Source organism: Dryobates pubescens, chromosome Z, assembly GCF_014839835.1.
Source record: "Dryobates pubescens isolate bDryPub1 chromosome Z, bDryPub1.pri, whole genome shotgun sequence".
NCBI lineage: Eukaryota > Metazoa > Chordata > Aves > Piciformes > Picidae > Dryobates > Dryobates pubescens.
Window position 1 is genome coordinate 69,199,821 of NC_071657.1, and position 16,759 is coordinate 69,216,579.

Consider the following 16,759-nt stretch of genomic DNA (forward strand, 5'->3'; position numbering starts at 1 on the left):
ATTGCTCCTTGGCTTTAAGTTGGTAAGCAAACTATGCAAAAGGTTGTAAATGATGAACCTTGTGAAACTCATTTCAAGGTTGCTGACTAGGGGTTCTCCACTCCACACTAGCTATTTATATTGGTACTACACTCTGAAAGCAGCAAAAACCCTATGTGTTCTGTGGAACATACTGTGGGCAATGTCCTTCATGTAAGAAAAGACGTTGAAGAACATGACACCTCTTGTGAGAACAAAGTTGTTGCAGTGACAGTTATGGATGAGGCGTCATGAAAGAAGGGCAAAAACATTCTGGGAATGTGGTGTATGATCAGGGACACTTTCCTTGTTCTTTTGGAACAGTGAAGAAATAAGCTAGGACCAGTGCATATCCTGAGGAAATGGTGGCAGTTCCAGGTTTGATATCCCTGTAGGCATCTAAAAAATATTAAATATTCAAGTGAAAAAATGCAAAGGAAAAAGAACTCATACACCCTACTACAGTCACCCTGTTGTAGTTGATTGTAGAAGCTTCCTAGGGAATTATATTCTGTTCTTTTGTATGTGGGGGCTTAAGAACCGTAGCTTACGTTAGGTATCATGAAAGCTATTACCTTGATACCCAAGGGAATATGATTTTGACTTCAATTCCTGTTTCATGACTAATAGCTTAAAACACATCTTCCTAGACTGGCAATGCTTTGGGCTGTGTTTAAAAAGTCAGGGGGTTTAAAAATTACTTTATGTATATAAGTATACATACACATTTAAAAGAGTTTCTGAACTTCTCTCCCCACCCCCTCTTCTAATTTGCAGCATTACTTCACTGTTCTTTTTGGCCATGAAGGGCAAAAGCCACTGGAGCTCCGTTGTGAGGATGAAGCTGATGGAGATGAATGGGTAGAAGCTATTCACCAAGCTAGGTAGGAAACTTGATTTTATTGTAAATAAGTTGATAATAGTTTGAAAATTTAAACTCACTTTCTGAACTGAAATAAAATTTTACAGGCTATTAGATATGCTTTGCTTGTGAACTATGGGTATATTTTAAGAAAAATGCCTTTATCATTCATGCTTATGTTACTGTATTTTATCATTTATGAGTGATTGTGTTACAGTTTAAATTAGTTCAAGAAGAATACTCTTTTTATTGGAAACCCCTAGGACTAATCCACTGTTGGAGGCAAAGTCTGTTATGTGAATGAAAAAATAACTGATAGGCCAAGTAAATGAATGAATGTTACTTAAAAAGCTCTTATATAGAAATAAATGTAAGAAAGAGGATGTCAAACCATTATGATGGTGAAGTGCAGCAAATAAAACCATTACTTCAAAACTGAAGTCCTGGACAATGATCTGTTTTGTGAAAAGGGCCATGGCAAGACTTCTAGTCATGGCAGTAATATTTCCCTAAGAAAAGGTCTGTCAGGTGAATGGGCAGGGTTTACAATATAATCTAAGTGAAAATCATCTAACTGCAGGTTTGTGAAATGTTTTTTGGAGGCACACGTCGTTGCTGAAATGCACTTCCTCCAGCAACCTCTCACAGACACTCACCTCAGCTAATCTACAGTGCCATGGTAACGCACAAGGAACCAGGCAGTTCCTGAGTTGCTTAGGATATGAACCATATAAACAGAAATGATTTTGCTTTATAATTGAAAATGAACACCACTGGCTAGTGGGTTTTACTTCAGAACTAGTGAAATGAGGCCCTGAATCTGCAGGTCTTGTATCACCTGGACAAGCAGTCTTTGCTTTTGAATCCTCTTCTCAGTGTTGGCACCTAACTGTATGAGGTCTTCTTCTTTCTAGGAAAGCAGCTGGTGGTTTATAGTATTAGAGAAAGCACATTTTGCATGGCCACCCACTAAGGCAACACATTATTTCAGGATTTGGGAACCTATGAGGCTTTGAGCTGTCAGCACATCCTAGAAGAGCTTGTCCACGGGTAGACATTCCCATTTTAATCAGGGAGGAGGAGAGAAGGTACATTTTATCTATGTATCTGGGTCATATTTTTGAGGAGTAGTTCTAAAAGCAAGTGAAGAAAGCAGTGTGACTTTTTGCTCTTTGGTAAGGGCATGCAGAGGAAGCAGGATCTTACAGTTACCTGTTCTTGGGAAAATTTCCTTCTTGTCCATTGCTTGGGTGTAAAGGAAAGTGAGAAAGAAGAGCTTCATCACACTAAGTTAAATTTCTCTCTGGGTAGTTTAGTCCATAAATGAATTACACGTTAATTTTCAAGGCAGAACTGAACAGAAAATTTAGTCAGTTAAACAAAACAAAATTGAAAATATTGAGAAGTTAAACTTGATAAGAAGAATTTAGCTGTGGGGGTCAAGGTCAGGGTAGTTAAGTTTTGAAACCACCAGACAACTGAATTTATGCTGTATCACCATCTCTTTTACTGACTGACTTTCCCACTTTATTTGGGTGTATCTCATGTGACAGTCCTAGTAAAATCAAACTATGGACACTGCTGTGAGGGTTATTTCCAGGACCCTCTGTCATTTCAGCGATTTTCTTTACCTGCTTTTCTGCACAGGTCTCTGTGGGAAATTCATGGGGAAATTTTCCAGGGACTTGGACATGACTTCTCTCATTTTGTTATCATAGAATTGTCAGGGTTGGAAGGGACCTCAAGGGTCACATAGTTCCAACCCCCATGCTGTGGGCAGGGACACTTGACACTAGATCAGGTTGCTCAGAGCCACATCCAGCCTGGCCTTAAAAACTTCCAGGAATCAGGCTTCTACCACCTCCCTGGGCAACCTGTTCCAGTGTCTCACCACCCTCATGGTGAAGAACATCCAATCTGAATCTACCCATTTCTACACAGTCTCAAGCTGTGCCAGGGGAGGTTTAGGCTGGATGTTAGGAAGAAGTCCTTCATAGAAAGAGAGATTTGCCATTGGAATGGGCTGCCCAGGGAGGTGGTGGAGTCACCATCACTGGAGGTGTTTAAGAGACTGGATGAAGCACTTGGTGCCATGGTTTAGTTGATTGGATGGTGTTGGGTGATAGGTTGGACTCGATGGTCTCAAAGGTCTTTTCCAATCTGCTTACTTCTATTCTATTCTATTCTATTCTATTCTATTCTATTCTATTCTATTCTATTTAATTTTGTTCCATTCCCCCTAGTCCTATCACTACCTGACATCCTAAAATGTCCCTCACAAGCTTTCTTGCAGGCCCCCTTAAGATACTGGGAGGCCACAATAAGGTCTCCTTGGAGACTTCTCCTCTCCAGACCAAACAGCCCCAACTCTCTCAGTCTGTCTCCATAGAAGAGGTGCTCCAGCCTTCCGATCATCCTTGTGGACCTTCTCTGGACACATTCCAGCATGTTCAGAGCCTTCCTATAACAGGGGCTCCAGAACTGGATGCAGTACTCCAGGGATGTCTCACCAGAGTGGAGCAGAGAGAGAGAATCACCTCCCTTGACCTGCTGGCTATGCTTCTCTTGATGCAGCCCAGGATGGGATTTGCTTTCTGGGCTGCAAATGCGCACTTATGGTTCACGTTGAACTTCTCATCCACCAGCACCACCAAATCCTTCAGGGCTGCTCTCAAGCCAGTCGCTGCCCAGCCTATATCTGTGCCTGGGATTGCCCTGACCTAGATGCAGGACCCTGCACTTGGTCTTGTTGAACTTCACGAAGCTGGCTTGGGCCCACCTCTCAATTATACTTTTCTGGAACAAAATGTCAACAAGTAACAAAAGATTTCTGAAATGCAGTTGCTAAACACAGAGTGTTGTAGGCTGCTGTGGTTACCTCTTTGTTCTGATGTTTTTCTACTTCACTGGGAGCTGCATTTATTTGCTTTGCATTGTGTAGCGAAATAACTTGGAGTTGCATAGTTAATTATTTAACCACTGGGTCTTCTACCAAAGATATGTAACAAAGAAGTGAAAATAATAGTTTTAGACTGTTGCATAAGATTTTTATTGACATCCTAATTAAATACATTAGAAAAGATTTATTTCAGGGATGAAATTTTGCCTGCACCATGATTTAGACATTTTTCCTTGGGTTCATCTATACTTTTGACAAATGGAACAATCTTTGGGAGCTTCTTTAGTGTCACTGTTCATTTGAGGTTAGCCTAAAACATTTCTGACCTTTCTTTTCTGAATTTCTGTTTTGAATTACTAACTGATATTTTAGTAGCCCTCTCATGATACTTTTTGTAGTATCTCGGGTGTTTTAGGAAATACTTCTAGGAGGTATTGAAAACATGCCCCTTACCCTTGAGTTGAAAGCAGGCCTGGGAATATTCTGTGCTGTGTAAACATATTGGCACTGGAGAGATGGAAATATTTACCTACTTTCTGGAGAGTTTCATCCTCCTGAGTAGTTATGGCAATCCATGGTTTAGCTGAGACAAAGTAGTTGAAGTTTTCATCTTCATCTTCTCTTTTTTTGGGGGCTTTTCTTAGACTGACATATACAAAATCAACTTTTGGATTGCTTTTTGAGACTTTTTGCCAAACACACATTTGCAGGCATCAAAAATCTCTTCTGTGTTTTATTTATTTTGCAAGTTAGACTGTTGAAAGTCATAATATGATCTCACTACACCCCATGTCCCATTCTGGATAAAGAGGTATTTTATTTGGATGCAAATTCATAATTAAATAATTTCCTGCTGTGCCATTGTCCATTGTTTCTTGGAAGATTTCACTGTGGGTGGTATGCTACTGCTTATCATTTGGAGGGTGCCATGCACACTCTTGGAGAGCTGGCAGGCTCTTGACTCACGCAGCCAGATGTTTCATTGCTTATGTTCCAGTCTTCATGCTCCTAGTGCCCTCACCTCATTTGAGAGCAATTGTTTGGCTTGTGAACTTGCAATAGGAGGTGCAATTCAGCATATTTTGATAGGACACCATTATGAGCTCCACATGCTCATTACAAGCTCCACTTTCCATCTATTTCCATTTTATCTGAATTCTTAGTGTCTTGAGTTCTTGGCAATATACAGCGTGGCAGAGTAAGACTTGCTTCTTCTGAGTTTTGTTTCTGGGCTGGAGGATTTATTCTTAGCAAATCCAAGTCCCTTTGTCAGTGACTGCATGTGAAAGTCCTGTTTGGGCTTTGTTCCAGAACTCACTCTCTTACAAAAAAAATTCTGTTTCAACTTCAATACACTGAGGTGGAATTTTCACCTTCTCTTACAAAGTCTTACATAACTTTATTCTTTTTTCCCCTAGAACTAAAATTACTTGTGTGTGTGTGGATGGCCTTTCCTACTTTGGTTTATTGAAAACTCTTAGGTGCTTCAGGCTGTACTTCCATGCATACTTTAGTCCTGCATAAGACAACATTGCTGCAGAGGGAGGCAGCTGTCATTCTCACAAGTCAGTCATTCATTCCCACACCTTTATAAGCCCTTCTTTCACACAAGCACAAGTGTGAATTTAATTGGGAAATTGATTTGCACTAAAAGGAATTATGTTTTGATTAATTTGTGCCATCTTAGTTTTAGTCCAGTTTATTCCTCTGGATCCAGTTTATTCCTCTGTGTGGATCACACAGCACACCTGTGTTCATTGCACAAGGGAGAGGGAAGCCCATGGGTGGGATGAAGGAGAGCATGAGTGCTGTCTGGGGGGGAAGGCAGTGGGAGTGTTTCTTTCAGCTGGGCTGCTGTTTAAAGTGTATGAGGAGCCCTTCAATCAGCACCTAAGAAAAACAAAAAACACACACACACAAAACTCTTACTCTCAGATTTGTTGGCACAGTTCACTTGCTAATGCAAAGTGTATTTCACATAGGCAGTTGTAATCTCAGTATGGTAGCTCAGAGCTGCCTGGAAGCTCAGAGCAAATGCCTTGCTAGTAATGCCTTGCTGTTGGAGAAACTACATTAGATGAGGCTTGATGCTCTAATAACCTCAATGTTTTTCTTTCCAGCTGGCTGGGAATGAAGCCGAGAGAATTTGAGTAATACTCAAAATATGGGCAAAGCAATCTCGTATCTGCCTTCCAAATAATGTCTAGCTAGATCTACACAATAAAGTGGTAGGTGTTGCCAGAGTCAGCAGCTCAATAGAGGTAAGACTGCTGCTGCTCCTCTCTATATCCAGGTTGAATCAGAAGTAATTCCAATGCAGACAAACAAGCATATAGACCACTACCAAATCATATACATATAGACACAGCTGGCCACAAGGATTGGCATAAAAAGGAACATGCAGCACTCACATGGGAACAGACAACAGCATTCTTTTCCTATCTCTGACTGATGAAGATGAGAGTATGTTACTGGAAAAATGCAGGCAATCCATATACACGCTACAGGCACACCAGCATATAGCCTAGCCATGCAGTCTGTCCAGGAGCTGGCCCTGAATTCTCCAACTCCCCAGTTGTAGCAATGTCTGCTTGACCCTCTCTAGTTGCTGGTACTCAGTCACCATCATGTGCATCCCCACACTTCCCAGCACGCTTGTAGATCTCCCATTAACTGCTCTAATGAACTTAGTCTGCTCCAGGAGCTGGGCCTGGAGCTCATGTGTTGCCTTACACACTCACCCACCCACACTACACACACATGTGAACTGTAAATCTGCTAATAACTGGAGTACAGGTTCCCCAACCCTGCACACATCAATGCACTGAGACACTGTGGATCTTTCCCATAACTGCTTTACACACACAGTCCAGCCCTTGGATGTTCTTGCCTCTTGACACAGGCACCCACACACATCACAGTATCACAGTACATTAGAGGTTGGAAGGGACCTCAAGAGACCAAGTCCATCCCTCCTGCCAAAGCAGGGTCACTTAGGGTAGTCCATACAGGAATGCATTCAAGTGGGTTTTGAAAGTCTCCAGAGAAGGAGACTACACAACCTCCCTGGACAGCCTTTTCCAGGGCTCTGTCACCCTCACTCACCCTCTGTAAAGAAGTTTCTCCTCATGTTGAGGTGAAATCTTCTGTGTTCAAATTTGAACCTTCTGTTCCTTGTCTTATTACTGTGCACCACTGAAAAGAGCTTGGCCCCCTCCACTTGACCCCCACCCCTCAGATATTTATACACATTAATGAGATCCCCTCTCAGTTTTCTCAAGACTAGACAGCCCTGGGTTTCTCAGCCTCTCTTCATAGGGGAGGTGCTCAGGTCCCTTATCACAGTATCACCAAAGTTGGAAGAGATCTTGAGTATCATCGTCCAACCTGTCACCACAGACCTCATGACTAGACCACGGCACCAAGTGCCACATCACACTCCATTGGATTCTCTCCAGCTGGTCCCTGTCTCTCTTGATCTCAGCAGCCCAAAACCGGACATAGTATTCCAGGTGTGATCTCACCAGGGCAGAGTAGAGGGGGAGAACAACTTCCCTAGACCTGCTGGACACACTTTTCTTGATGCACCCCAGGTATACCTTCGGCTCTACTGGCTGTGAGGGCACATTGTTGTTCCATGGAGAACTTGCTGTCTACTAGGACTCCAAGGTCTTTCTCTGTGGAGCTGTTCTCCAGCAAGGCAGCCCATAACCTGGACTGGTGCCTGTTGTTATTCCTCCCTAGATGCAGGACCCTGCACTTGTCCTTATTGAACTTCATGTGGTTTGCCTGCATTGAGCCCTCCAGCCTGTCCAGATCTCATTGGCTGCACAGCCTGATGGGGTGTTGGCCACCCTCCCAGTTTTTTATCATTAGTGAACTTGCTGAGGGTAAACTCAACCCCCACAATGACCTGGACAAGAGGACACATGGGCAAATGAGTGTCTCAGTCAAGCAATCTCATTAGCTGGGTTGAATATCCTGTGCCTCACTGAAGCCAAATCACAGAATCTCTGATGATATAACATGGACTTAGTGTACCTTCAACACCCAACTTCCCAGTGACTAATTCTACTCACCAGCAAGCTGGTCTTGACTGTAGCTGGTGATCACACACTGGTCTACCCACCTAGACAATTTGCAAGTGCTTCTGCCCCTCCAGGGAGTTACTGCACTGCAGAAACATACAGGGACCTGTGCTCCCTGAGTTCTGGTTCCTGTAGCTGGCACTTAGAACTCTGCAGATGCATATACAATCCCCTCATCCAGGAAAGAAGTTAGCAATGGAATTTAATGAGAAGACAAGATGGCCTGTGCTGAACAGGTGCAGAGCATAGCTAGACAAGTGTGCAGATCAGCCTGGTCACATGTGCCTTTTCTCCCTTCACGTCTGTGCTTTCCCAAGCTTGCCCCTCTTTAAACCTCCTTGATCCCTCCCTTTTTCTGCCTTTGGTTCCTTCCTTAAACATCTCAAAATAGGTCTTGTAGAATTGCAAAATTATCTTCTCTGTATCCCCTAATAAATTTTGCACCCTGCTGGTAACACTTTGCAGCCTGGATGACAATCTGGAGAGCCTCTCCACTCACTCATCTTGATGCGTTTCACGTGCTGGTTGATGATGCTGGAGGCTCTCCTATCCCAGTCCTGGGAGGAGTCTGGGTTTGTTTCTCTGACTGGGTTATTGTGGTTGCCCACCTGGCATTGTGGTCCTTCCTGCTCATGGAGATGAGCTTTTCTTCGTCTGGTCTTGTGATAGCCTTGGCAGCAGACAGGTCAGGGAGCTCATTTCTCTGAATTAGGCTGTTTGAGTTACAGCAGCTACTACTGTTCCTGCTGTTGGTTAAGATTATCCTTTTATCACATGCCATAACATTACCTACTAGAGGTGACCCTACCTCTTATACTTGTTGCACAGCACTTCACAGAAAGCTGTATATCTGGACCAAATCCCTCAGTGCTGCTGCAAAGGGCTTCATAAGCCCCTCAAAGAGGGTTCCAGGGTCTTGGCAAACTGCACTTTAGATAGCTCAGACACGAAACTCCAAAAGCAGTGATATTCATACTGATAATTATGGCTATCTAGAATATCAGTGTAGTAATTGTTTTCTAAGGTAACATTTGAAATGCCATCAGCAACACTCTTTGGAAATAGTAGCTACAGGCTGGTAACAGCGATGTGAAACCTCAGCTCACAGAGCAAGGAGGTTTCCCTGCCATTGTATTTGGTCTGGACTTCATAGCTGCTGTTCAGCTGTGTCTCAGTTTTGCATAATGGAATAGGTGCCTTCCAGCTCTAGTGTTTTTGTCCTTTACTCAGATTTTCCTGGACAGATTTGCCAGGACAATGGGAACAGCTGTTTTTTTCATATGAGTTGTGAGTCTGATTAGTAACTCAATGTTAATGAGATGTGTTTTCAGGATTGTCTCATTCTCACACAAGAGGATTCCCCTCCCCACATACCCATTCTCCTGGAGTAAGCCATTCCCCCACTGACATAGTGTAGGTACGTGAAACTTCTCATGGTAGTTGGGACTACCCTTCCAAAGACTTTTTATTCCAGTTTGTATTTCCCCATCTCAGCTGAAAGGATCTTGTAGTAAAAATCCTTTAGGGTGTGAATTTCTCATCCTTCCCCAAGTATCACACAGTCCTACACCCAACCTCCAATCCCAGCTGCTGCAGTTTTTCACCAGTCCAAGTGCCACTTCCCACCTCTGTGCTTGAAATCAGCAGATACCTCTTTTACAGCCTTTCTAAACAGTTGTCCATGCCTGTCAGAAAGCCCATCTTAATTTGGTGTCTTCTGATGAGCTTTGCCTCTGTAACCCTCACAGCCATAGCTGTTCTTTGGTGCTCTGTCATACAGAAATTCATTAAAGTTAATGGTACTTGTGTTGAGATGGTCTCCCACGTCACCTTTGCTAGTCATAAGCTTGCATAAGTTCTGTTGCAACTTCTACTGTTTCCATCCCAAGCATGATGGTTTATGTGTCATTAGACTTCTCAAATCTTTCTGAAGGCTATTCCTTCTTTGTTAAGGAGTCCTATAGCTGCTTGACAGTAGTTAGTATGGGCAGAAGTAGGTAATTTTTTTTATCTTCTAGACCCTAAGAGCCATATGTCCTGGTTTTCATAAAGGGTTAATGAGGATGTGAATTTTGCATTTCAAAAGGATGATTTGATACAACCATAAATAGTTCTGGCCAGGTCCAATGCCTGGTTCTTCCAGCTGCCTGAGCAACTTCAGTGCAATTAATATAGGGTGATCCAATGAACCATAACAGAATTCAGTACAAAAATCAATTAAACTTGCTGTTAGCACTACTGGAACCTTTATCTTAGTCTGTTGTCACAATGCAGAGACCCACGTGATGAGTCACTGGTTAAACTTTCTCCAGTTTTCTTACATTTTCTGACCAGGTTGGCTCTTATAAGGCTTAAGCCATGCATTGTTTGCTCAGCCCTTCATTTCTTCTTGTGGTAGTTAGCGGTCAGTCATAGCTTAAGGTTGTTGAAATATCTGTTTTGAGTCCTATCTCTACAGAAGATAGTAGGAAATAGGTATAGCCTTATCTTTCAGAATGCTCTGTCTTTGAATCTTCCTACCTGATACTGTAAATTTTTGGAATCACTTCTCTCAATGAAATGTTAATACCAGTTCAGAGAAAGCTGTGGCTCACTGCAGTTCTTTCAATTCAATGACATCCAGACAGTGAACTAGATTTAGACTGCCTGCTTACAAGTTGTTGTACGAATTTTTCCTCTTCCTTTGACATTTGAACCCTTTGCTACAATTTTCTTTAACAAACCATTTTGTATACATGTGTAATCCCACCAGTATTGAAACTCTACCCATTAGGAATGTTCCTGGCATTATGCTGAATATACACCCTTTAGGCATAATGATTTTTAACTCATATGTACAGAGAGATGGATGAAGAGTTTTTGGAAGCAGGTGATGTTTATTCAAAATCCTATGATCTTCCTTTCACAGAACAGGTAGCAGTTTTGAGAAGGAAAATGGATAGTTGGTATAGGTGTACATAGGCTTTTCTAATTAATTCCTTTTCATACTGCTAATTATGGGAGTGAAGTTGGTTTCTAGGATGAGACTAACATTTTAGACTGCCAAAGCCACTAACTAGGCAAAATAAATACATCTCAAAAGATTAAAAACTTTTCAGTCTTCTGTAGAAAAGTTCTTGTTGCCTAGTAAAGCAAGACCGTGGAAGTCTAGCGTAATGCATTTAAAGGAGCTGAAAAATCTAGATGATGTTTCTTCCCCTTAAGGAGGAAAGTAAAAATAAAGTAGAAGAAAAACATTGTTTATAATAGTGTCTTCAGTCTTGCATCAGCTCTGACTGCAGCTGCTGTTCACCCTTTGTGATTCTGTGTCCTGCTGTTTCCCTCATCCCTGAGTAAAAGCAAAGCCAAATCTGTCCAATTCTGTATTTGCAAAAGTTAAACAAAATTTTGAAAAGGATAAATCATCATCATTATCATCATCATCTGGACCTGATTTTAGGTAGAAAAGACCACTCTTTATATTAAATGTAAATGTAAAGGTGGTGCTGCAGGCACCGAGGAATGCGTTTTCTTACATAGGTATATTTTTATCTTTGTGATGTCTCTCATCATTGTAAAACTTATGTGAACTGTTTCTAACTGAGACATGTTTTATTATGTTCAAATATATTTTAGGTTCCAAAGAGTTTAAGCACCATGGTTTCTGGGAAAAAAAAAAGAAAAAGAAAAAGAAAAGATAGAATCCTTGCAAAACAATAAAGAACTGAATTTTGCACATTATTATCAGTGTTTATTGCAGGGTTAAGTTATATAGGTTGCTTTATGATGGATTCTTTTATGTATGTTGTTTTACTTGTTGGAGGAATTGCTCTGGGCTTTGTTGTTGGTTTGGGTTTTTTGTTAGCTTGCTTGTTTTATTTTGTTTTGATTTGTTTTGGTTTGCCTATTTATGGTTTACTATTCCATTAGTTAATATAATCCAATAAATGCAATAGAATTAAATTAACTTCTTATTATTTTGTAGTTTATTCAAGGAGGAAAAATTTTCATTTTATGATATCTGTGAGAATTCATTGTAGTTATTTTAAATCTATGCTTGCTTTCCAGGTTAGGTGTTGAATTTAATAGCTGTGCTCAGTAGTGGTCCCCTCCAGTATATAATAATAATAAACTAATACTATTTGAAATGGCAGTAAATATATATAAAATACATATTAACTGGAGATGACACAAATTATTATATTTTTTAAAGTCTGACGGTATTTAATGGCAAGTGCTCACATTTTATGGGTCCTGTAACAAGTAGAAAGAGCTCTTAAAGGAAGAGATGTGCAATCCAGAAACACCCTGTACTTACCTGACAGTGGAAAACCAATATGTACGATAGGCTGCATTTTCATTGGTGTATCATTAAATTATAAAGACATCCCTTGACAAAGATTTAAGGCTTCATTCTGCAGTATTTTGTGCAGCTTGTTATCTTGTAAAATTATTTAATTCTCAGAGGAAAAAGGCTCCTGAAACCCAGGTAAAGAGGCAGTATGTGCCTGTAGATTTTGCTGAACCAAAGCCAGCAAACAAGCACACTGTTGGTCTGTGTCTTTATTGCACATTTAACTTAGCCATGTGAGAGGCACTGAATGATGTAAAAGAGCAGTCTGATGATGTTGCATAGAAAGAAATTGATTTCTCCTCTACCTGAATTTGGGAACAGTACTACAGTATGGTGCTTGTCACTGCTTTGATTGTGACATCTAAGTGTGCTTGGGATAATACCCTCCTTTGCAGGAAAATATTTGAATTGCAGTTTGCCACTCTAGATGCTGATATCATAGTTTCTGTTACTAATTAGTATGTATTTGTGTAATCATAAACTGTCCCAAACAATTAAACAAGTTTTAGAAATGAAAGTAACAGCTATGATGGGAATTTTTCTGTAAAGAGGTCTGCCAGGTGGAGAGAATTTGAAATAGTTCTATTGAAGTTCCAGATGCTCCCCAGAAGTCTTTCTAAAAGATGGAAGAAATCCCAGCCCTTAAAATAAATACATTAATTAATAGAATTGTTTGGCTTAGCCTGAGAACTAGAAGATCATGAAAACACTGCAATTATCTTGCTCTCAGTAATTAGATGCAAGGAAACTGTACACTGCCAGCACCTGTGTCTAAAAAGGTTATTGAAGACCAAATGTTCGGATGATTTATCATCATAGAATCACAGAAATTGTAGAATCATAGAACTGTTGAGTTGGAAGAGGTCACATTCAAAACCTGTCAACATTGATGCTGTATTTGTTCTGTCAATATCCCATATGGGGATACGAAAGACAATATTTGGCTATTTTTACTGATGCAAATGTTCCCTCTTTAGTTATTCAGATATTCTCATTGAAAGGGAGGTGTTAATGCAGAAGTACATTCATCTTGTCCAGATTGTGGAGACTGAAAAGATTGCAGCCAATCAGCTTCGACATCAGCTTGAGGATCAAGACACAGAAATTGAAAGACTTAAATCTGAGGTATGTACCAGAGTCATCAAATAATCATTCAATTGCAACCTTTTGACATATTTGTTACAATAATAGTCAGTATTTCTGTAACATTTGTGAAAATAATGGAACTAATTAACTGTAATTAATATGTAATAGCCCATCCACGAACCCTTAGCTCAATACTCATATTGCAGACTGTCAGACTCATTGGACAACCTCCTTGTTGGAGACTTCAAGATGATGCATTGCTTTGCAGTGTGGATGCCATTGATTTCCTATTTTCACCTGAGGAGTTTGGTTTGGCAGGACAGAGAATTATTCCAAATGGCTCTGTTTCACTGAATGTTACAAATTTTCTTGCAGTCCTGAGTCATTTAAGTTTGAAAGGCACATTTTGCTTTGAGAGCTGACCCAGCTCTTTTCTGATCCTTCCGCCATCTGGATCAAGAGCCTTGCTGTTTTTCAGAGAATGGTTTTCATTTCCCAGTGACTAGACATGGGCTTGTCATTCTGTGCAGCTTTAACAGGCTTGAAGAAGGGGGGAATGCTTTTCAGTTACTTCTGCAACTAAGAGTTTCATTAACCTGACAAAGCATTTAATGAATACTTATTTATTTATTTGTCAGATTGTAGCTCTCAATAAAACAAAAGAAAGAATGCGACCTTACCAAGGCAACCAGGAAGATGAGGATCCAGATATTAAAAAGATTAAAAAGGTAAACATGTAATCTTGTGTACTTAAGAGGGAAAGGGTGGGATGGGAAAGAATGCTGTATTTTAATCTGTCTAGTTTCCTCTCAACTTACTTTCATTAAATACTGTCAAATGCCCTGCCCCTGCTCACAGCAGCTTGCTGTGTTTCAGTGCCATGTTTACCCTGTGGTGTATTCGTTACTTCAGAATTTGTTTTAATTTGCAAGGTATACATTACATTTCTTAAAGAAGCTTGCACATTGCATTCAGATGCGTGCGAAAAAGACTGAAATGAATTCATTGTCTATGTCCTGTGGAAATCAAGTGTAGAGTGACTTTATATTCATTTCTTATAAAAATGCTTATAAACATAGAATTTTTTAATTTTTTTTTTTTTAACTGCTGGAATCCAAATACTGAAAAATGCAGAGAGCAGTCTTGATCTGGGTTGTCATCTGATCTCTTTGATGATGATTGTTCCAGGATACTATGGCCAGTGTTTTTAATCGCAGGGACAGAATTGTCCCATTCTGTAAATCTGTATGGCATTTACCTGTGCAGCTTTTGGTAATACTACTTAAGACTGAATACAACCAGCCTCCAGAACTCTGTCCATTGCTGACTCTCACAAATCCTAATGCAGGATGGAATTCATACTTGAAGATGTGGTGTCATATATGTTACCCTTATTCTTACAGTGTTCAATATCTTTTGTTGCCTAAAATGCTTTGTAGTATGTTGCCTAAATTTCTCACTGTCTGAGTCAGGGTCAGCACTGAGCTCATCCCTTTGTGTGAATTTTCCTTTTAATGCAGATTAAACATGGTAATAGAAGCTGGAAGTGTCTCTTTTAGTAGCAGGAGAGCTCTGTTTCTCTATATTATTCAATGCATTCTGAATCATGATTGTTTTGACAATTGAGTCCTTTAAAGTTGTTTATTCTGAGTAAACTGCTACCTGTGAGATTTTGCATTTCTCTTTCAAGATGAATGATCACATCAAGATGAGGGCAAAGACATAACTGAAATTTTCTGTGACCAGATGGAGACTTGAACCTTCAGTGGATATTACCCTGCAGTATATTTTTCCATGATTTAGAGATGCTTTTTGAGAATGAAAAATACCTTCCTGTTCTGGGTTAGTTGTTTAGGTGGGTTGGATTGGTTGATGGGTTGGATGCGATGATCTTGAAGGTCTCTTCCAACCTGGTTTATTCTATGTATTCTATGTATTCTGGATAATAGTATTGCTGGCATAGGTGCCTGAGGCAAAGCAGTGTCCAGTTCTGGGCCCCTCACTTTAAGAAGGACATTGAGACTCTTGAACATGTCCAGAGAAGGGCAATGAGGATGGGGAGAGGCCTCGAGCAAAAGCGCTATAAGGAGAGGCTGAGGGAGCTGGGATTGTTTAGCCTGGACAAGAGGAGGTTCAGGGGAAACCTCATTGCTGTCTACAACTACCTGAGGAGAGGTGTATCCAGGAGGGGGTTGGTCTCTTCTCCCAGGCAACAAGCACCAGAACAAGAGGACACAGTCTCAAGCTGCACCAGGGGAAGTTTAGGCTTGAGGTGAGGAGAAAGTTCTTCACACAGAGAGTTGTTAGGCATTGGAATGTGCTGCCCAGGGAGGTGGTAGAGTCACCATTCCCAGAGGTGTTCAAGAGGGGATTTATGGGGATTGAGAGATGGGATGTAGCTTGATGCAAGCAAAGTGTCACTTTATTGTACAAAGTCTTTTCTTTATATAGGCTAACATAATCAAAAGCAGCTTGTGATTGGTTGTTAGATATGTCCATGTGACAGTTACAGACTCATGATTGGCTGCCGAGAAAATACCACAGAATGCACATCTCTTAGCAAGGCTCAGACAGATGTTAGACAAAAGACAAACAAACACACATCTCTTTTCTAGGTTCTGACAGAAGACAAAAGACTCTGATGTAGTGTTTACTAGCTCCTATTTTCAGGTCTTTGTGTAACTTCCCTGAGTCACAATGGCCGTTGGTAGTCAGCTAAATGCTTTTTTTCTCTACACAGCTGCACTCTGTTCCCAGGGTTTATGACCCACAAGGGCTGAAACATTTCTTGCTATCAGCTGAGTGGTGCTTGAAGTTCTGCTCCCTAAATTCAATCCTTCAGGGTCTAGACGTGGCATTTTGTACCATGGTTTAGTAGTCATGAGGTGTTGGGTGACAGGTTGGACTTGATAATCTTTGAGGTCTTTTCCAACCTTATTGATTCTATGAACAGTATATCAATACATACCTTTAAAGGTACATGTTAAGAGTTAGCCATTCAAAACAGAAAGCAAACTGAGTTTTACAACTCTTTCAGAATTATGTCACTAATGATACTGAGTTTATCTTGAAATGTCTTCTCTGGAAGCATTGCACAATACTTTTGGGGGTACAAGAGAAATGTAGAAGGGGAGGTAAAAGGCATTTAAAAACTTGCATAGTGTGTAGCACAGGGGTGCTGACAGAAAGAGTAGAACAGAATAGAACAGAATATTTACAAATTATATTTGAGATCAAAGTAAAAGGCACCTTAATACGTATGGGGTACTTTTTCAACCTGTTTTCTGGCAACAGATCCAATCAAATGAATGTAGAAATTTCATCAACAAACAAAAATTTAGAAAAAACCATAATTTTGGAACAATTATTGATCAACAAGGGAAACAGATTTTTTTTTTAAACAAAAAGTAAACAACAATCAGGTATATTTCATTTAGAGGCTACTTTTACAATTAAATGCTTATGATAAGTCA

At 40.4% G+C, this 16,759-nt stretch overlaps 1 protein-coding gene across 1 annotated transcript in view; it reads left to right on the forward strand.

Moving 5' to 3' along the window:
• The window catches only part of RASGRF2 (Ras protein specific guanine nucleotide releasing factor 2), a 156,465-nt gene that overhangs the window by 50,822 nt on the left and 88,884 nt on the right, over positions 1-16,759 (forward strand). Inside the window, exons 2-4 of the mRNA XM_054178630.1 lie at positions 796-902; positions 13,178-13,325; positions 13,925-14,014. Coding sequence (XP_054034605.1) covers positions 796-902; positions 13,178-13,325; positions 13,925-14,014 — 345 coding nt within the window. The remainder of the gene's footprint in view (positions 1-795; positions 903-13,177; positions 13,326-13,924; positions 14,015-16,759) is intronic.